This window comes from Musa acuminata, chromosome BXJ2-3 (genome assembly GCF_036884655.1).
Source record: "Musa acuminata AAA Group cultivar baxijiao chromosome BXJ2-3, Cavendish_Baxijiao_AAA, whole genome shotgun sequence".
NCBI classification, from domain to species: domain Eukaryota; kingdom Viridiplantae; phylum Streptophyta; class Magnoliopsida; order Zingiberales; family Musaceae; genus Musa; species Musa acuminata.
Window position 1 is genome coordinate 40,944,383 of NC_088340.1, and position 22,121 is coordinate 40,966,503.

The following is a 22,121-nucleotide window of genomic DNA, read 5'->3' on the forward strand; positions in this document are numbered from 1 at the left end:
TCGCGCCCCGAATTTACCGTCCTGCCCTTCCGTTAGCCCCACGGCGGTCCGCGTTGGCCGCAGGACCGCGCGACCCACGAAGAAGGGCCTGTTTTGCCAAAAGGGTCGCCTCACCCGACCTCGATGAACCAACTGCCGTCCCACCTGCCCTCTGAGTCGAAGCCAGTGGGGGCCAACGTGGGTCCCATAACCCGATTTAACCGAGAGGCATTAGGCAGGCGGGGTGAGAGAAGTGGGTACCGAGGCTATGCTTCTCGACGGACGGTTTGGGAGAGAGCGGGTAAGCCGCGAAGGAACGGCGGGGGAACGAGTCGCTCGCCTGCCTTCCACCCCCGCGGGGCCCACTAAACGCGTGGTGATCGGACACCGCCGGGTCGGTCTGGTAGTCCAAAGTGGGGACCACCGGGCCGGCCATAATGATAATTACAATAATACATAACAGTAATAGGTTGTGTGGGTCCCCGTGTGTGGGTTAATCGCAATTGAGGGTTATCTTTCTTTGTGCTGCGTTTGCCGGTTCAATCGAGACCATGATTTGCCGGTTCGGACCGGATCTAATTGGATTAGAAATAAGGTAAGGGTCGGAGTTGATGAGGATAGTAATTATGATAAGACTCGGCTGACGTCAGATGACGCCTCACGCAACAGCACCTGGTCAATGTAGATCGGAACGTCGACCGAGACGCATTAACATCCTGCCAAAATTCAATTCTTCATGTCACGCCAACACAAAGTCAGACGCTACCAGCCTGTCCCCTGCAAGCGGGCAGCTCAGGAAGCAGTATGTTTCCTTATAAATACCCTTTCGTTCACTAGAAAGGGGGGGGGAGAGACGGACACACAAAAACACTTCTTCATCTGAAACCCCCTCCACATCTGCTAACTTGATCGTCGAAGGGGTCGAGCCGAGCATCTCGATCCGACCTTTGTGCAGGTGCGAAGCCGAATGTCCCCTCCGGACGCGCAGGCGAGGAGTTCCTACCCGGAGGAGACGGCTACACCGTCCCGATCGGACACCGCACCCGACCACCTCAGCGGGCTCGAGGAACGCCCCAGGGGGATCCCCATCGTCCGGACCGAACCGGGCCGCGTCGGCCCCGAGGCCACGACTCAAAGTTGTTTCCCACAACAACAGGAGTATAACTCTAAAGGACTCGTTTGGACCTATGGTGAGATGACCACCGTAGAAAAGATTAATCCTTAGATGAAATAAGGCTATATCATCTAAGAAATGAGGTGGTTGAAGTCAAATATATTGACTTCAGTACTCATGAATTCGAAGATTTTTTTTTTTTTTTGGGTTATGTCTTCATTGTGAACAAATGGGAACTTGATATTGGTTGGACAAGAAAAACAACTCCAAAGACAAATTTGGCGTGAAGATGAAATCACAACTCAGTAGTCATTTTCTGACCCACATGAAGACAATAAATCACTTGTTCATATGCAAATGCATCATCATCAACAAGGTTTGACGATCTTGTTTCCCTTCTCCATCTCTCACCTTACCCCAGCGATGAAGAACGAAAGAAACAGATGCATGGGAACAAGGGCAAGTATCTTGCTTGAATGGATGGAACACAAACTGCAGGAATTTTGGCCACAAATTGAAGGTAAATAATTTTGACCAATTCCAATGAGAATGGCATCTCAATTCAGTCAAATTTAGCTCCATGACATGAACCATGTCTAAATCATTGTTGCCGACAGACACGCATCTATCGATTCCAAGCTAATGACACGTTTGAGAAAAATAAAAAACATGAGCCGTAACAATTTCTCCATCCAGCACTGAAGACTACTTAATAATTTGACCAAAATAAATCTTAGAGGCTGTGGTCTTGTCATTTTTTCTTTGTTTGACCATTTGCCTCCGACATGGTCAGATTGTTTAGTTTGAATGCTGAAACTTGCAATATGATTAGCATAGTGCATGATCTTCAAATCGTAGTCTGGGTCTATAATGTGATTATTATTTTAAAAACATAATACTATCTGAAGAAGACCTTAACTATTACTAACAATGTCTGATGCTGAAATCTAGTCTTCACCATTACCCTTGTAAAAAATATATATATATGTTGTTTCATAGAACTATCATTTCTCAACTTTGAGTCGAAACATTTCCTGCAGCAAGAATTTATTGAATTTATCTTCAAATACAGAAAAAACTAAAGATTTCATTGATGCAAAGAGAATACACGGTACACCATGATTTTGAATTTGAATAAAATTTGTAAAAAATGACAGATCTATTCGCTCTATCTATAACGGAGCTGAATTATCAGAGGATTTGAAAGAATAACGATAGATAGTTAAACATTATCGAATTTGATAGTCACGATTACCATCACCGATCATATCCAATTTTATCATGCAGTTCTGCAGGTCATTCAGCAATAACAAATTTGGCAGCCAGGTTGACCAAAAAAGTACTCTAAAAGTTTAGTACATTGAGGAGGATAACTAATGGTAACAACATAATGTCACATTTTCTGATTTGATGGAAAACTACAGCTAAGTGCAATTTCATGACAAAGTTGAGTTGATGGTTGGGGCATCTGTACTGAATTTTATGCACAAGGCAATCTCCTTAAGAGCATCCCAATAAGACAATGGTCCCTTTACATATTATATCAATTCTGCTTAGTCCCTGAAGTAGAAACCTCGGCATTGCAGACAGGACAAACCTACAAGAGAACAGAGTATAATTGGTTAGTTTTCAGAAGTCTTTATGGAGCACATCATATGCCAGAATTAAATTGGTATTTGGTTCGCTAAAATGGTTTCTGAATTGTATCCAACATAAAACATAACAGGCATGTGGGCGCAGCTGCAATATCATCCAATGATGTTAATGCTCATTTAGAATCATGATCCTCATTTATTTTCACTTCATCTAAAATAATGGGCTATTCCCATGCAACATGTTCATTTTCCTATGCTACAACATTCTACCCATCATCTTCTATCTTTGTTAAAGACCAATAGAACAGTTGTGATCGACCCATCGCTTCTATCTTTTCTCCAATCATCTTTAACATCTTTCTGATAATCCATATTCCATAATGTTCCAGCTCATGCTACCATATGAGGCGTGGATGCCGTGAAACAACTGTGAAGCTGAGGGGAAAAGGTAAACACGTGAAGAATTTGAAACTTATGGTTTAAAACTTTAAATGACATGGACAACATTGCCTATAGTAGACATTGAAGAAGCAATGATTCAGCATATCAGAACTGTTCTATAGGTCTTTACCAAACGTGCATCTCTTAATTGACTCTCAACCACTAATCATAATTTGTATTTCTTTAAAAAATGTTCATAAATCCAGCTTTTTTATTTTTTATATGGTCAAATTATCTTTCAAGCACCATTCTGCTAAATGATCTTACCTAATTATCCAGCAAAGACCATCCCACTAATTGGGGCTAAAAAATGTATACTAGAGTCCTTTGTAGAGCCCTATGTGGAAATGAGTCTTTTGTAAAGCTATGACCTATCACTCATCCTCTAGAAGAAGATCCTCTTGTTGAGTGAGTTATTAACTTGATTCGGTTGCTTGGTCTCTTACCCAAAAATATGAAACCAGTGGCTTTTGTTTATGCCTATGCTCCACTAGTTGCTACAAGAGCCGACTGATTTTTTTTTTTATCGATTTCCTAACTTCTATTCTTGTTAATACCACCCACTAGTGGAGATTGGAGATTCAGCTTTTAACCATTGGCATATCATATGTAGCATTATATGTCAACTCTCAAAGTAAGCAGCCACCATTGGACTGACATGTCCTATGTACGACTTGTAGCATCTCAAAGCAAACAAAGCATGGTCAGAATTTCAAGACAACTCCAAGCCAAAAAAGCGCCTAAAATGAGTGAAATAAGACATATAAGGATGAATTATTCAGGTGAAGGGAAACACGATTAGCGCCCGCATGCCCTATTATCTAATGAGCTTTTGAAAAAACCATTTGAACCTATTTAACAAAAACGACTGCCTAGCGCACAAAGTTCATGCCAATGCGGAGTGTGGGAAGGGTTGGTCATGTTTTGAATGCCTAGTACCCAATCTTATTTCTTCAAGCAGAGAACCTATCTTCTGAATGCTGATCATTCATGTACCAAATGAGCAGCCTTATTATGACTACAAGACTCGCTATTATTTAGAATCCATTTTCCACCAAAAAGAAAAGTCCAATTCAAGTATTTAAACATTGACCTAATAATGATTTCAGTGACCTATATAGGACTAGTTTGGTACAGACAGACCGAGTCATACCACCTTGGATGAAATATATAATTCGATACTCATACTTGATTGGAACAGTAAATATGGTCCGATTAGTATTTAAAACCTCGAGCCTAATCAAGGTCTCAGTAAAAAAGAAAAATTGTTAACAAACAAACAACTTTACCATGATGCCAAGACACACCCCCATTTGAAACTGTTTCCCCAAGAAATAAGTCCAATCAATTTCTAAGAAAAATTATCCGGTTTAGTGTAAAAGCAAGTAAAGATCTCTCATAGAAACTATTTGGTTCATGAGCTTTGACATCGTGTACTGGTTATCTCTCATAGAAACTATTTGGTTCATGAGCTTTGACATCATGTACTGGTTATGTTCAAGCCATCTAGCAGAAAACAAAGCTGAAAATGAAACCAGAATATCAAATTTTGCAACAGAATAAGGCATCTAATTGTTCAAACAAACAGATTGTTCAACCCAACCCAACCTGTTCACAGCTCGATTAAGATTTTTAAACCAGTACCTAATTTGTTCGGTTATGGTTCACAATATTCACAATAATAAATATACAGAATCAGGGAAAATAAACAAGGAACCATATGAACTAACTAAATATCTTCTGTTTTTTTCTTTTTTTCCTAAACACAGAATCAAATAGTAGTTGACAATGACAATTTTTACTACAAATTTATTGTGTGGACATCAATTTTCTTTTTGTAGAATTTTGGGAAAAGAATGGAGAGGGAAAAATAACATTGTATCCTTATATCTAAGTTGAAAATCACTGGCAGGATACGCAAGAGTAGAGTTGCATCTAAGAGTGTAGACGAGATTAGGTGTTGAACTTTTTCTACCATGCCGCCCATCAGATTGAGATCAGGTAAAGAACCCTATACAAAAACAAGGTCCTCTCATCCAAATCGATTGATTTTGTGGATTTAAGTGGGTTGGAATATTTGAAACAGGAAGTTTTGCCCTTCGTAAGCATAAATTACAGTGCTAAGCGTCAAGGACATAAGATATATCCAGTTAAATATGACATACATGTCAGGTGTGCTGATGCATCCAACACTTCAATATCTAAAATACAGCTGAGTGAAACTTTAATGCAGATTGACAACAGTATTGTGAGAGGAAATGCATACATCAAGATTACTGTTAAAAGATCTTAATGTTACCCTTATAAAAGAGAAAGAGGAACTTGAACTATGTGTCTTGTGAGAGGAAATGCCCAAGTTGCGCCAACTATTATTAAATGATTTTCTCAAGATAAGAAGCACTCATTTGGCTACTTGCTAAAAAGAACTCCATTCTTAAGTCTACAAAAACTTCAAATATTCTATGCACAAAAGTAACAAGAAAGCTCAGCGTAGTGACTTATAAATTATAATTCAAAATGCAAACTAAATAACATGTGGAATACCACAATAAGTGTTACGACCAAGCTCGATGGGCTGACTTATTTATGAGCTAAACGACTAATTCAAAATGCTTAAACCCAAGTTAATGATAGTTCTCATTTAGATTGCTCAAGTTAACTAAATAAAGTATTCTAATCTCCTTCATTTAAGAGTTTCAACATCCTCGTCAAGGTTCAAACATATTCCTACAATCAAACTCTAACATGATGCAAGTTAGATAGTTAGTAGTCATTTCCTACTCAAGTAGTGACTCCATGGTAGTCATTTCCTACTCAAGTCCCTCGATGGTTAGTAGTCCTTTCCTAATTGAGTCCCTCAATGTATATAATTTGTCATGATTAGACGATAAAAAAATTGACCATCAAATTGATGAACCTAAACAATTGACCCAAAATGCTTTAGGGTCATAATAGTGGTAGTACACTCATCTAGTCCCTTTAAATTAACTCAAGTTTTATCTTACTTCCAATATGGGAACTAAACTAAGGGTGCCACAATGCTTTGATATCATTTGTCATGATAATAGAACATTTGACCAATTAACTTGATGAGCTGAATCATTGACCAAAAAATTTTTAATATACCAATCAAATTGATATATTTATATATCAATCTAATCCTTATAGACCAACTTAATTTTTTTCATTCTTAGGGAATAAACTGGATCTTATAGTAAAAAGTATTCTGCCATACAAAGACACCATACTGCCAAAACAAACTAAACAAGCAGCCTCTACGATGTATCAGAATGTAGATATTTTTTGTATTTATCCTTTAAGATGGATCAGAGGTTTAGTGCAATGAGACATGTACCAGACAGATGGATTCATATGCAACTAATTGAAACTTAGCAAATTGTAGTTCAAAAGCTTGACAATCAAGTAAATGTGAAAATCTTTCAGAAAGTTGACTCATTAGCTGAACTAAGTAGATTTAAATCTCAGTCCGGTAATAACTTTGATAACCTATCAATCAAGACAACTCTCGTATATCGGATGGTATATTGATCTGAAGCAGTTGATATCATTAAATAAAATAATAAAAAATTAAAAATGGATGGTATTTGCTACAATATTGAGTTATATGTTCCGATATAAGTACATGATCATACCAGTATTTTCTGGTGATCAACATGAAACTTTGCTCCCATTATTGAGAAGCTAAGTGCAAGTCAACCTTAAAACAAACAAATGAATATAAAGTTTCTAATACATCTCCTTATAGTTAAATTCAAATTTAACAACCATAAGCTGAAACTAAGAAACTCTCAAATCCCTTAAGAAAATAACCAATTGTTGCAAAAAATCATCCATAAGGGTGGATTCAGTACACGAGGCTCCTGCCAATGCAAGGTCCGATAAGGACCAATGTATGCAGCTTTACCATTAAATATTTAAAGAGACTGTTGCAAAAATCATCCATGTTCCAACTAAATTAAAATATATACAAATCAAACAGGTGCCCAAAAAAAAAAAGGTAACCACTATAAATGTAATATTTAAGTGTGCAAATTCGAACTTGATCCTTCAATAAACAAATTTGAACTATAAACTACATTAAGATATGCAAACAAAAAAAAGCTAGAGGATTAAAAGGGTAATATGAATGAACAACAAAGTCTATCAGTTTTCTAAAATATTACCTTGTTTATTTGGAGCCATTTGTTTATGCATTCAGAGTGGTATTTGTGCTTGCAAGAAAGCAAGACCAAAGAATCACCATCTTCATACTCCAGCCGGCATACAACACATCTGTGGCATTCACTTACTTGTCAACAGGCTGATATCAAGTCTTTCAATAAAGGACGCTAGAAACCTAATGGAAATGTATGCATACTGTTCAGAGTTGTCATCTTGTATATTTTCTGCCCTGTAATTAACTGAAGGCAAAGAGGCAATCATATCAGCAGAAAGGCCTCTGCTTTCAGTTCCAACTACCTCACCCAGTGCGACTAGTTCCTGAAGTAGCAGAAACATCAAAAAAACAACAAAAGCAAAACTGAAATATCAAAAGAAAGATGGGTTTTTTGGGGGAATAATTTATTACCTCATAGACGTATTCATCTGGATCAATATCTTGCCAAACATCCTGAGATAGAAGATATAACATATAAGACAACTTCATAAGTTTGATGAGCAGGATTTGAATTGATGTCATTTCACTAATTTCTCCTAAAGATATAATTTCAATTGAGATTTGGCAGTTCATGATGTTTGATGATCAATTTTCATAAGACTACCAAAGATTCAAATTATTGGTGTTATAATTGTAAACTTCTAGCCTAGTATTTTTATCAAGATGTGTAAACAAATATTCACATTCATCCTCAGGTATAGAATTGAATAGAAAACAAACTAATACTTGATTTTGTTTTCTTCAGGATAACATATGAAAAATCTGAATAACTGAATCCCGAAAGTGATGCAACCCAGAGGTTCATAACCTCAGATTAAGTTTGCTTTAAATCTGAATGGGACATGCATTTCTTTATCTTTTTTTTTAAATTTTGGAGGAACTTATATGCTATCATTTGTTGGAGCCAGAACAGTTTGGATACATTGATTCTATGACTGATCTAATCCAAACTTGGAGTTAAGTGGGTCTAGATTCGATAATTTCTTTCAGATGGTTCTCTTCCTTTTCAAGTGTTTAAGCTACTTTAAAGATGAGAAGTCTAATGCAACAAATAGAGGAGCAGTCTCTAATCTAGTAATATTTCATGATATTGCGAATTGAGTTTGATCTTAATTTGAGCATCAGTGCCTTGGCACCCTTTTCCATCAGTGCCTTTGTATATATTCTCTCTCTTCTCTTCCTACTACATTGATATCAGAGTGGCCACCAAGAAGCTGCTTGTCATTCAATATCACGATCCGGACCTGATGGGCTAACTACCCACTTTCGATGTGGGACTAATCAGGGGGTGTTACAATCTCCTCCATTCAAAGGCTGCATAACCCAGATGTCCTCGTCAAGGCCCAGCATAACCCAGATCAAACCCTAGCATAGTGCATTTGAAGCATAGCCCAGTGGTGGCTCCACGTTGTAACGAGTCCTCTGACTCCATCCACGGATAGCCCTAACTAGCCTATTAACTTCGTTTGGTTTAAACCATTGACCAAAATACTTAAGCTAAAGTTGATAGTAGTACACTTATCGGACCCTTATAAGTCAATCTTAATCTTACCCACTTCCGATGTGAGACTAATCAGGGGTGTTACATGCATAGCCAGAAATACTGTTAACTAAGGAAACCCAATAAACATGGTGGAAGCTTTAAAATTCAAAAGCATAGAGGGAAAACCGATGTTCAATTTTTCTTTTTTCTTCTTCTTTTTTTTTACTTTCCAATAAAAAAATGTGTTCCTGTTGATCACCACAGTTATACAGGTACAATTATGTGTTAATATATATTTGCATTGTCAAGATCTGAGTTGAGGCTAAGCAATGTTCCAAAAGCAACAAAAACTTCTGTTTGTTTAAGTATTTTGCATTCATAGCAGACCTCAGCATATTAACTTCAATTTAAAGCGGCAAACCACTATAAAATGGGGAGTTTCTCAGTAAGGTATCCAAAATTAAAAATGATAAGTTTACAACGTAAAACAATTCTCTAGCAGCAACATATCTGTACATAACATGATGCATCTGAAACACAATAAATATAGGAATGAAGAGATAAATTTGCAGTAAGTATCAAAAATAGCTGAGATATGAACCAAACAGAACAAAACAGATTGGGAACAAAAACTAAAAGATCATTTTACAAAATGATATCCAAACAACAGTGTAAAGTATTAATTCTAACTTATACTTCATCCCCAATTGCATATATTTCTTATGATTAATGAAATCAGCAGAATACACTAACGAAAAAATGACAACTCACATTAGAGTTACCGCGATGGTCCCTATGATCATCCGGCACCCCTGCAAAAGATGCACCCAGAAAAGTCAAATCGAGATCTGGAACAACCAGAAGCCAACATAAAGCAATACACATTAATCAACATGCTCTCACATTCATTCAATCCTGTGAGGGCCATCAAACGAACAGCCACCTCCCGCTCCTCGGCATCCTGCAGCGCCCTGGCAAACGCCTCATTATTCTCAACCTCCGGCTGGTCGAGATTGGGATTGTTGGCATCGAAGGCGTCCTCCCCGTAATCGCTCCCCTCGATGCTCCCGCCATCCTCGACTACGTGATCCGGCTCGTCTCCCACACCCTCCACATCCTCCTCATCGTCATCGTAGGTCCAAGCGTCCGAGCTCTCATAATCGCTGTCATCGGCGCCGTTCATCCTCAGCATCGCGTAAGCCCTCTCCTGCACCCAATCGCGAACAACAAAAGAAATCACGAAAGCCCTCATCCCCAACCGTAAAAGCAAACATTCGAACATAGAGGAGCAGGTGTGGGAGATCGGAGTATCGGGTACTTGTTCTTGGAGGGCGCGGGCAAGGGCGAGGTCAGCGTCGACCTGGCTGAGGCTGGTGAAGGGCGTGCGGGCGGGCGGCGGCGCCACCTCCGCAGCGAGCGGAGCATCTCGAGGAGGCGGTGGAGGGATCGGACTGGGATCGGGGTTTGAAATGCCTTCGGCGGTGGCGTGTTTGTTCCTGGCGCCGCCCTCTTCACCGTTCTCCATTAAGACACCGTAAAGGAGGAGAATGAGAGAGAGAGAGAGGAGAGAGAGAGAAGAGGAGGAGGAGATCAAAATACCGGGCTCCGTTTCTTAAAAGGCATCATTGTCCAGTAGGAATCGTATATTCCGATGGAATTGCTTTGAACTTCGTAGTTTCTCTAATCCAACGGCTCACAAGTCACCAGTCGCGGCGGATGACCTCTGCAATGGTATTTTTTTCTCTTTCACGTTTATGTTACCAAGAACATGTCCTGCGATTTCGTTTCTTAACCATTTCGTTTACCCGTGGTGGAGCCCACGTGTCGCTCGGCAGAGACGCGACGGTGTAAATTAAAACGGGTGAAAAGTAATGCTGTGTTACCGACCATGACATCTCTCTCGAGTCAGAACGGAGGAGCAGTGTTAGTAAACCGGAACCGTCGAAGGAGCCAAGGAAACAAATAGTCAAAATAAAAAATTTGGTATTTTTGATTGGCTGATGGATTTTGATGCGCGAGATCGAAAGGAGCAACAGAAATGACCGACGGGACGTGACGTGTGATGGTGGGTGAATGAGCCGTATTTGAGTGTATATATATATATATATATATATATGCGTTGGTTAGTGGTTGGCAAATGCTATGGCACTAACAGTCGAAATTGCTCATGCAAGTAATATTATTAAAATTTATAAAAAATAAGGATACTCGAATATATATATATATATATATATAAACATATTTTATTTTTATTTATATAAATTTTAAAAACATATTCTTTTTTATTTTTTTATTTTTTATATTTTTTGTTTAAAAATAAGATTTTCCTTTTGCATCGTCGTGAACATCTCTGCCCAATTATCTACAACTATTTTTTATTATTTTTAAATAAAAATAAAAAAAATTCTTGAATAATATTTTGTTTTGACAAAATGGAGCAAAAGTTAATACAACAATAGTGTTACTGTGAGAGTGATTTCTCAACAACAATGAAGGTGACTATAATAACCTATAATGAGCAAAAGACATTTATAACGAGATGAAAGCTATCGTAACGGAGGAGAATGATAATATCATCTTTTATAAGAATAACAAGTACCCTATAGAATAAAAATAAAAAAAAGCACTACGAAAATTAATAAAAATTAGAATTTTTTTGAAAATTTTGCCTTTTATAATTTGTCAAACTTGTTTATACACAATTGTTACCAAAATTGACCAAATTAGAATAGGCTTATTACTCTCTTTATTCTATGATAGATCACATCGGCTTGTTCCTAGTTTAATCGATGAAATCAGTTGGTTCAATTCGGTGTCAAATATGATCAAAGATTCTCCGTATAAGCCTTATAAGTTTGTTGTTTATTTGCACTTTAATGTTAATAAGACAATAGTGATTTAAACTTTTTTTACATGCATATAATTATCATGTATTTTGCAAGGAAGAATTTACATTTTAAAATTTTATGTTACATTATGATCATTAGGATCATAATAAGACTTCACGAAAGGAATTTAAAATATTATTTTGTGTTTCTCCTTCAACGACAAATGTATCGAAATTATTGTTTTGTGTTTTGGTTTTACGGTAATTCCCGGATGATTTCTGAGAAAATAAAGAGAAAAAATTGTATGAAGGAAACAAAATATTAATATAAAGAGCCTTCCGGATGGATTAGATGATCCGTCACGATGTATACTTTAAATATTGTGCATACTATACTAGATTTTGATTGATCATTTACGGTAACCTAAAATCACATAAACCTAAATCATCATAAATTTTATTTTAACAAAAAATTCAAATGGATTCATAAAATGATAACTGCCTCACAGTAACCATCGTTAGGAAAGACGCTCTCAGGAGCGATTCTTATCTCCCTCGTGGACCAATCACTAGACAGGTATATTATAGGGTATAGAATAAACAGATATTATCACAATTTACGCCCAATCGACACCCGCGGGTCCCGCGTCAGAACCGATCGCGTCTCTCCCGTCACTGGCAACGGTCGTTAGGTGCGTATGGTGACGATTAATGGAATATTACCCCGAGGATATAACCAGTATGTCTTAACTGGCTGCGGTCCACGGAACCGGTGGCTGCCCATTGGGTCACTTTGTACTGGGCCCCTGGTCCAACAGGTGCCACGCTTCTGCTGCACATTTCCCGACACCAAACAGCAATGTTGACAGATAAAGTTACAATCAAAACCGCGGAAGCACGATTCTCCCGCACAAATCGGTCGTATCGGACGGCGGATTGGCTCTCCGCTGATCCGTCCGTTGCAGCACTTGGAACTAAGCTCGCTGGATTCTTCGATTAGTATATCCCCGTATGTACGTGTCGGAAGAAGAGTGGTTCTGCGGGCTTATACTATAATTTTCGTGTCCTCCACCAAACATCTCCGGACTAGAAATAATAAGAGATCAGTCGAGAGGAGCGGAGAGAGGAAGACAGGAAAAAAGGTTTGGCGAGGCGATCGAGATCGAGATCGAGATCGAGAGAGAGTGAGGGAGAGAAAGGGTAAGGGAAGCCAAACGAATGGCGGCGGCGGCGTCATCTCTAGCAACGCAGGTCTCGGGGCTCTGCCACGAGGTTCTCTCGCGCGAGTCTGCCCCTCCCACCGCCCTCTTCCTCCGCAGCGTTCACTCCCGGCTCCGCCTCCCGTCGCTCCGTCGCCCTCACAGAGGTGTCGTAGCCATGGCCGGCACTGGAAAGGTCACGCCGCTTCTGTCCTCTATCGACTCGCAATTTCTTCTAGAGTGTGTATTTATGTTGCTTGGTTAAAGTTCTCAATGTTGTAGTAGTAGGATCGGCTTACATTGGATATATAGCAGGAGGCGGGATCTTGCAGATTATAGATTAATGTTTTATGAATTTGAAGATTAGATTGTTAAAGAACTTTTCTCTGATGTCCGATCTGTAGAGACATCTAGGCTATACAATGACTTCATGAGTAATTCCCACTCGTTAACTCTTTCCTTGTTTATTTATATTTATTGGGAACAGGAATTCATGCAGTAATAATAATTTTTAAAGCGAAAAATAAGACAAGGTGATGAGTGTTATAGATACTCTGTGGCTGTAGTTAAATGTACATCGATTTGTTTTAGATTTTTGTTAGAAAGTATTTACGTGTTGATTTGTTGTATCTTTTTTCTAGTTAGATTATAGATCTCTAAAGTTGGTGCTCTGCGCTGAGTATGCGCTTGTGTAAATGTACATTTGGCACTAGTTACTTTCGTATGCAATGTGATGATCTTGCTGAACTTTATGAACAACACATCAAATATGGTGGCTGTTTGTGTTCCAAAGTCCATCAGGAACTTAGCAGTAAGGAATTTTGTTTTGGGGCTTTTGGCCACTAAAGAACGTTGCAGCTTTGTAGTATTACTGTAGTCGATCCTTTTGGAGCCAGGTGTACCTGGATGGGCTTTTTTTGCCGATTCAGTTTATTTCTATAAAGGGCATAGTTTGCCAAAGATTGAGATGGAGGGGAGGGGATGATGTCACTTACATTATAGAAATATAATGAAAGGAACTTTTAATAGCTTTCCATTGTGAAAGGTGGTTGGATGAAGTACAGGATGAATATTCTGGATCTGTGATGCCTTTCAAGTTTCTTGGACATCAGGTGTTGGGTTGTTAGGTGAACTATATGCCACTATCTTTTTTTCTGTTTCTTTAGGAAATCTTGTTCATGTTTTTATTTTAGGACATATGTTGTTACTTTTCGTTTTTTTTGTTCTTATAGACACAGTAATGGAGAACAAGCTGCTTAAACCAATGGAAGAAAGAAAATGGGATATTTTGTTGTTCCATGTGTATCTGTTTTTCCCTGTAAATTCATAATTTTCATGTATATATTTTATGTCATCTGTTATATACAAGCATAACATAGTGATATTTCGCCTTTTCATGTTCTTGCAGTTTTTTGTTGGAGGCAACTGGAAATGCGTAAGTTTAGAACCTCTTACTTCTTATTTACTTCTCCATCTTTCTTCTTTTCCATTTACTTAGAGTCAATGCCTACATTTATTCTGAGATTATACCTTTATGGACTAGCATGAATTGTAATGCTTTATGGGTTCTCTTCTATGAGTTTTTCCTTTTTTGTTAGAGTTTTTAAACTAACAAATATTGCAAGTTATATTCCCTTGTTCTCTTTGGTTGTTTTTTAATGCAACAGTGATTTTTTTTGTTTGTTATTTTGTTTTCAATCGTTTGTTATATGTTTTTTTTTGTTGCTTTGTGCATCTCGACTTTGCTGGAACTTAGAATTTTTACCTTGGAAAAAAAAATTAAACGTACAATATCACGGATCTGATTGTAGCATTTGCTTTCTCACAAGGTATAAATTTACCTCAATCTCTAAAATTGATGTTGCATTTTTCTTGACTTTTATAATTTATTGTTGGTTCCAACACCTGAGTTTTTACCTTAGTTGCTTCCCCATATGTTGAGATTGTGTTTTCTGTTGTATCTTTCTGTTATAACTATATCACATAGCTGATAACTAGTTTCTTTTTCTCTAGAATGGAACGAAGGATTCTATTACCAAACTTGTAGCTGATTTGAGTGATGCTAAGTTGGAAAATGATGTAGGTAAGATTGTTAATCCATCATTGTTGACATTAATGCTTTGCAAACATTTCAGGTAGACTATACTCTTTCATCTGGCACTGTCCACAACCAATACACATATTTGCACCTACCATACCAGATCTAAACTAATACTTGAATCTGGTTCATATGAGCTATAGAGGAATGAGAGGCTTCCAATGACCTGAGTTATGATCCCCGCTAACATCTAGCAATGTGATTCTGAAATGTCCTTACTCTATTTTGACATGGCAATAATGCAGATATTGTTGTAGCACCTCCATATATCTATGCTGACCAGGTCAAGCAATCATTGACTGATCGTATTGAGATATCTGCTCAGAATTGTTGGGTTGGAAAAGGTGGAGCTTTCACTGGAGAAATCAGGTCACCACCACTGGAAACTTTCAGTTGATGCTTCCAGTTTCACTCTTTTACTAGAATGAATTTACTAAAAATTAAATATATTTCATATTTAAAGATTCTTCCTTTCATACATGTGGAAAAAGAGAGCCTTAGTCATGGACTTAGATCAGTAAAATGGTCAAGTGGTAAGAACACACACATAGTAATATCTAACTCGAGTTATTGTATCATAATGTTGAAGGACGAATGCAAAAGACCAGTGACTCTCAAGTAAAACAAGGGAACTAGGTGGTCGCTACCATTATTGATCAGGTGCAAGTTTCCACAATATGAATTTATTGAAGCCTAAACCATGGTATGAGTTAATTTTATCCATAAAATTATCACATCTAAGAAGGTTCTGTAGTAAATAAGAAACAAAAATGATACATTTTTATTGAATTAAAAGAAAAGATCATTATTCTTACAAAGGAAGATTAGATGCAATTTGCAGGTAGTTATGCTAATTGTTTTCTTTCTTTTCATTAGGTGAGGAAGATTTAATATTGACATGTAAATGGTTTCGTTGATTCAGGTTTTGAGAAAGCATTTATTTATTGGAGTAAGCTATAAGAAGCCACTTGTATAGCTTGCTCATGTAGTTGATTGATGGTCTTGGATCTACTTGTGCAAATGAAGTTTTTTCCTGACAGAATTTGTTTGTAAGATGGTAGAATAGTTGCCAATAGCATCTTGTTCTGCAATTGCATGAGAATGAGTCTCAAAGAATCATAGTATAACTTTCAAGGACTTGCATAATACTAAGACACTTGGAAGCCACATATATATGCTTGCATAATCGTGTACATTTGTTTACAACTAAGCAAATCTCATGACACTTCCAACTATGTTAAACTGAATCGAGGCAAATTCAGTCTTAATGACATACAGTTTCTGATCCAAGCACAGAGTTAGTTTTCTCATACCAGTGATAAATATATAAACCTAGCTCCTTACTAGTGTCAAATATCATGAGTTCTCACAACTTAATAAATACTATGCATTTTAATTCAAATTAGGAAACATAAATTGGAAGTACTCATGGTATTTTTGTCCTGTCCTTTATTCTGCTCTGAGATATATTTCTATTACAAATTTACAATACCTGGCCTTTGCTTTCTATATTGACTACCTTAGCATCTTCTGAGCATACTTTAGTCATCTTATAAGAAAGAGCTCAATGTTATTGAGGCTGTTGATTTATTACCTGACAGACTGTGTTTTTGAATGTTTTATACATTAAGGCCTGCATGTGTAGGGAAGCTGACAAGATGGCCTTTCTTTCTGTTGAAATATTATTTTTATTTTGTATTAGCCAGACACTTCCACGTAATTGCTAATATTGATTTGTGATTTACAGTGCAGAGCAATTGATAGATATTGGCTGCAAGTGGGTTATTCTAGGCCACTCTGAGCGCAGACACATTATTGGTGAGGATGACCAGGTACCATTTTAGGATTTAATACTTAAAATAATCAAAAGTAAGAGATGACATATTTAGTAAACTAGGTTAAGGACGTTTATATTTCAGTTTATTGTTGTTACTAAATTCCTTTGCTTCCAGTTTATCGGGAAGAAGGCTGCATTTGCCTTGAGCCAGAATCTTAAGGTAATTGCTTGTATAGGAGAGAAGCTAGAAGAGAGAGAAGCAGGAAAAACCTTTGATGTCTGTTTCCAGCAGATGAAAGCTTTTGCAGGTATTGTTCGACTTTATACGTCATCTGGCAACATATCACATTTACAATGCTTATGGTGAAAAAGAAATAGGAGAGATGGTGAATGATATCCAATGCCCATTATTTTGTTTTTTTCGCAGATAGCATATCAAATTGGATGGATGTTGTTATTGCATATGAGCCTGTGTGGGCAATTGGCACCGGAAAAGTGGCTACTCCCCAGCAGGCTCAGGAAGTGCATGCAGCTTTACGCGACTGGCTTAAGAAAAATGTCTCAGCTGAAGTTGCATCTTTTACTCGTATCATCTATGGAGGTAACCTTGTAGATCTAAATTTGTTGGTGATAGCTTAAATAAATGTAACAGAATTTGTGTTCCACAAGTCGAGGAATATAATATTCAATATTATTTTTTTATTTGTAATTAATTTAGAGTTGTTTTCCAGTCTGGGAAACCATTAAGGTTCTTTATCAAAAGAAACTATGCTAATGCTATTTTCATCAGTCTGTTGACTGACTGTTGTTTCTGCTACTTCTTAAGTAAAACTTATAATTAGTTTCTCTTTAGTGTTGAATTTTGACAAGGAAGACGATAATGAAAAAAAAAACTCAAATTTCCTGGTTAATGTAATCGGAAATTTGGGTATGTCTTATTACATATTTACTCTGCAAAGCATCCCTTTATTTTAGCCATTTTATTAAATACTTCATTAGTTCATTTGACTCGAACCTCTTTTTATTAAAAGTTCTTAAAGTTTGTGAATGATCTGGATCATCTTTGTTGCTTACATGCTTTCCATGACCTTCATGGACAAAAATTCATTTGTGTCGCTCTGTAGCAGAGCTCTGCCCTCAACTGCATAATGTAACAATAACCTTTTCATTGCTGGTCCCAAATCCAACCAAAGACAGTGACCTTATTGGGCTGATATAACTAAAAGAATATTAGTGTCTGTGCTTCCTTTCCATTTTGTATTTGGATTATGGGTACCAGAGTCTGCATTTGTGAAAGATCTATGTTATCTTTGTCAACTTCTAAGTTGATTGATCACATCTGTTGGTGGATTGTGCCATTAATATTTGTATTTGCAACAGTAATTTTCTTGTTCATGGCCATTGAAATTTATGTGGTCTATTTGGGCTGCATTAAGGATGCCAAAAATGTTACAGGAATCTACCACATCTTTTTTACTCCGTAAGCAGGACATATATTTTTCAAAGATTTTTTTTATTCATTCAACCCAACCATTGGCTAATTTGTATTGCTAATGAGAACTGGTCATGGTCTATTTCAGGTTCTGTGAATGGGAGCAATTGTTCAGAACTTGCTAAACAAGAAGATATAGATGGATTTCTTGTTGGAGGTGCCTCTCTAAAGGTATCATCAAGTTCTGCAGTTGTCTTACTAAAAATTAGTTTGTGGAAACATGTGAAAGTTGTGCATAGTTCTCATTTTTTTATAAAAAGTAAACTTGTAGAGCTTGATGCCTGGGTTCATAAGAAATTTGTCTGCTTGCACTTGTATACTATGGAAATATATTTGTACATTGGTACTCATTGACTCTGTGCATTGGGTAAAATATGTCATTTAGGTTGTCGTAGCAGTTTTTGTTCTAAAACACTTCTCAATTAATAGTTTCTGTCAAGGTTTTAGCAACAAGGAGGCTGTTTAACATTCCGGAAGATATGGGATAGGTTTCAACTTATGGCATGTTTATCTTACTACATGGTGACACCTTTGCAACTGCAGATTACAAGGATCCTAGACCGGATCTTTCATGGATCTATGTTATGAATAACATGATGATAGTGCATTCATAAGCTGCAACATAACTGCGAATATTATGTATCTACTTATAGATTAATGCATTTACACACATAAGTAGAGTTCTAAAGTTTCAAATACGGCTAATAGAAGATCATGCTCTCAGTAAGTTTATAAATGCTCGTCAGGTTTACAAATGTTTATTAGTAATGTTCTCCATTTCGCCCAAACCAGTACAAAATGGGTAATATGTACTGATCCGGGCGTGGACAGGTATATGGACCGCACCCCTATTTTGGGCAGTCCGGTCCAAACCATTCGAAAAATTTTTAAAATTAAAGTCTTCAATTAGGGCTCCCGAACGTGAGCCCTCTTCTTTATACACGAGAAGCACAGAATCGCTCCCGAGCTGTTGCCATCCAATGCCGCCTATCTCCCCACCGTCGCTGTTCATCGTCGTCTACCTTAGTGTGCTTCCTCCTCTTCTCCTCCATTTCCTCTTCTTCCTTCTTCTTCCTCTTCCGCGCTCTCTACTTCTTCCTCTTCCTCCACTGCCTCCTTTTTTTCCTTTCTCTTCCTTCTGCTCCTTCCTCCTCTTTCTCCACCATCTCCTTTCCTTCCTTCCTCCTTTCTCTTCTTTCTCCATTGCACTTTCCTCTTCTTCTACTTCTTTGAGACATTGGTACATACTCGTGTACCATGTGTTGGCACACTGGTAAGTACTAATCCGGGCTCGATTAAGGTTTGTCGTACCCTGGCATACCGTTTGGTATGGGCGGTACATATTGATTCGACAAGGGACCGGTATGAGTAGTATATACCGGTCTATTGGTATGCGCTACTATATTATGTGTCAGTACATCGGTATGTACTGTACTGACAGTCGGCCGATATAGTGGTACGGTTCGATAAGGCGAACCATGTGATATACAAGACAACATCCTTGTTTATTAGAATTTAAATCTTTGATCAATGATGTATAGCGGTGCTTGGGTGTTCGGGCGACACGAGACTCAAGCGCCTTGATGGGTTATGGGCGAGACACCTTCAATTGGACGCTGCCTAGGTGAGGTTCTAAATTGAGACACTAGGTATCCTAAGTGTTCGCAAAGGCTGGCCCGGGCAACAAACCCCCCCTTCTCTTTTGTCGTGGTCTAAATCCAATTTCCTTCTCCCTTGCCCCTGGTCTAATATAAACATAAAGGATACCTTTTGAGGATTATAAACATAAAAGATATCTTTCGAGGAAAAAGAATAAATAGAATGAATGAATTCAACAATGGGAGACCATGAATGCTGGTAAATGATAGAACCATATCATGCTTGGAAGAATATAAAATCCAAGCTCAATGAAAATCATTTAGTAAAGGTTTCAAGTTGCACATGTATTAGTTGCTGAATGCTTGTGTTGTACTCAGCATAAAATCCTTAAAAGCTATTGGGTACTTTGAAATGTGTATCTGATTAAATAGGTACTGTATTGACTAAAACTCTACTTGCTACCAATAGTTTGTGTTCCTAAGTTTTATCAGCTTGTGTTGTACTCAGCATAAAATCCTTAAAAGCTATTGGGTACTTTGAAATGTGTATCTGATTAAATAGGTTCTGTATTGACTAAAACTCTACTTGCTACCAATAGTTTGTGTTCCTAAGTTTTATCAGCATTGATTATCTATCCTCTGAAGCTCCAAGGCTTAAAAAATATATATGAACAACCATATCAGGTTGGACATATTTTACTTGCCTAAGGGGAGGCAAATATGGTTGTGCCAGAGAACATAAATTTTGGTTTTTTTTTCTGAGTTCTGTACCTTTGCAATACCATGATTGACCTTCACATCACTTCTTCCTAGTTTGAAGAGACTCCGTTTTCAAGATCTCTTTGTACAAACAGATTTTGTCTTTGAAGTTTGGAAACTTTGTTTTGTTTGCATGAAATTTTCTTTGTAATTATCAACTGAAAGCTTGTGTACTTAATACTGAATAAGTCCCCATTTTGGATGAAGAATTCAACAGGTTGCACATTAAGATGCCAATTGTATCTTTCTAGCGCGAGACATATCTGTTGTGACTCAAATGCAAATTTCACTTGTTCCTCTCTCTTATTTCCATTCATACTTATCAAATACATGTATGGAGTTGGTTAAAATTTCATGTACTGCTAATAGGAGTTTTGGAATTTGAAAAAATGTGATTGGCCGGGTTGTCTGCTGCATAGTCGAAGTTGATCATATACCATAGAGAACCTCATGTGTGTCCTATGTATTGACCGGTAGGGGATCATCGTGACATGGTTACATGAACTATCTGTTTTAAAATTGATTCTTTTGAGAAATGCATGATCAAAAGTTATTTCTATCAATGACTTCAACATTTCACTTGTTTCTACAGGGCCCAGAGTTTGCCATTATCGTCAATTCAGTGACCTCGAAGAAAGTTGCTGCTTGATGATCGCTAAACTCAAACCTTCCAAGACCGAAGCTCCAGCCTAAATCACAATTTTGGTAATCCTATTCGACTAAAAGAAGCGTGGAATAAATAAACGTGAATCATTGCATACATTTGGTATTAAATGGTTTGATTTTTGCTAAATTGTGGCCATATTATAGTTTTGTAATATGATTTTGCGTAGCAAACTTCTACAAATAAATCTATATAGTGTCTTGTTTCGACTTTGATAAAGAAGCATGGAGTTCCACCTGACCCTAGGTCCCAAGGACCTTAGGGAGGGAGATTTCTGTCGAACCGATCTATATATTATCGATACAATATGTATCGATATGTACTGATGTATCAATGTACCATATACCATTCATATTAAATAACTTTGTGACTTTAAAAAATACATTTTGTACCATATACAATATGACTTTAAAAAATAACTTTGTGATATGTTTCGAATCATCCTTTCATTGATATTAAATCATCTACAAAAACATAATTTATATTGTTAGATTATTTTTTTTAATAATTTAATCTTTAAAATTTCAATAAATCAAGTAAGGACAAGTATTCTACGTCAAACCATGACATGAAGTGGTAGCCGCCATACCGTGGCGTTCGGTTCATCGTGCCCTTTTTCCAAGGATCCATGCTCGTTGTCTGTGCGCAATTTAACTTCCGAGGCTCTACAACGCATTTGGTAATGATAGTCGCTTCTCTTTTTTTTTTTCTTTTTTTTATTATCTGTTAATAATATTGATGTATGTGCAATGAAAAGAGACTAGGAACATAATCAAACATCGCTAATGATTAAAAAAAAATCGAATTACATGTACTGTTAAACCTCATGCATGCTAGTCTTTACCAATTTGACTCAAAACTCAAATATTTGATTTCTAACATTGTCCCTATCGCCCGATGCAAGTCTCGGGTCCATCC

The 22,121-nt window shown here is 37.3% G+C and overlaps 2 protein-coding genes across 2 annotated transcripts; one reads left to right on the forward strand and one right to left on the reverse strand.

Moving 5' to 3' along the window:
• Nucleotides 1-2,420: 2,420 nt before the first annotated feature.
• Nucleotides 2,421-10,396, reverse strand: LOC135608303 (E3 ubiquitin ligase BIG BROTHER-related-like). The gene is made up of 7 exons (XM_065101023.1): nucleotides 10,108-10,396; nucleotides 9,693-9,996; nucleotides 9,561-9,601; nucleotides 7,718-7,759; nucleotides 7,508-7,629; nucleotides 7,314-7,422; nucleotides 2,421-2,690 (listed from the first exon to the last, which is right to left on the reverse strand). Exons 1-7 carry the CDS (start codon nucleotides 10,312-10,314, stop codon nucleotides 2,637-2,639), a joined length of 879 nt encoding a protein of 292 aa, XP_064957095.1. The 5' UTR covers nucleotides 10,315-10,396; the 3' UTR covers nucleotides 2,421-2,636.
• Nucleotides 10,397-12,697: 2,301 nt separating this feature from the next.
• LOC135608304 (triosephosphate isomerase, chloroplastic-like) lies at nucleotides 12,698-21,412 on the forward strand. The gene is made up of 9 exons (XM_065101028.1): nucleotides 12,698-13,011; nucleotides 14,224-14,250; nucleotides 14,829-14,898; nucleotides 15,159-15,282; nucleotides 16,661-16,745; nucleotides 16,866-16,998; nucleotides 17,118-17,291; nucleotides 18,271-18,353; nucleotides 21,132-21,412. The coding sequence occupies exons 1-9, from the start codon at nucleotides 12,835-12,837 to the stop codon at nucleotides 21,186-21,188; spliced, it is 930 nt and encodes a 309-aa protein (XP_064957100.1). The 5' UTR covers nucleotides 12,698-12,834; the 3' UTR covers nucleotides 21,189-21,412.
• Nucleotides 21,413-22,121: the final 709 nt, after the last annotated feature.

What these genes read in the sequence shown, in the direction of transcription:
- LOC135608303 (XM_065101023.1), bottom strand. Translation starts at nt 10,314, where the DNA reads ATGGAGAACGGTGAAGAGGGCGGCGCCAGGAACAAACACGCCACCGCC. An exon ending in CAAGATGACAACTCTGAACA is followed by an intron (nt 7,423 to 7,507) that starts GTATGCATACAT and finishes TGAATGCCACAG; the next exon opens with ATGTGTTGTATGCCGGCTGG. An exon ending in AATGGCTCCAAATAAACAAG is followed by an intron (nt 2,691 to 7,313) that starts GTAATATTTTAG and finishes GTTCTCTTGTAG; the next exon opens with GTTTGTCCTGTCTGCAATGC.
- LOC135608304 (XM_065101028.1), top strand. Translation starts at nt 12,835, where the DNA reads ATGGCGGCGGCGGCGTCATCTCTAGCAACGCAGGTCTCGGGGCTCTGC. An exon ending in TTGGAGGCAACTGGAAATGC is followed by an intron (nt 14,251 to 14,828) that starts GTAAGTTTAGAA and finishes CTTTTTCTCTAG; the next exon opens with AATGGAACGAAGGATTCTAT. An exon ending in TTGGAGGTGCCTCTCTAAAG is followed by an intron (nt 18,354 to 21,131) that starts GTATCATCAAGT and finishes TTGTTTCTACAG; the next exon opens with GGCCCAGAGTTTGCCATTAT.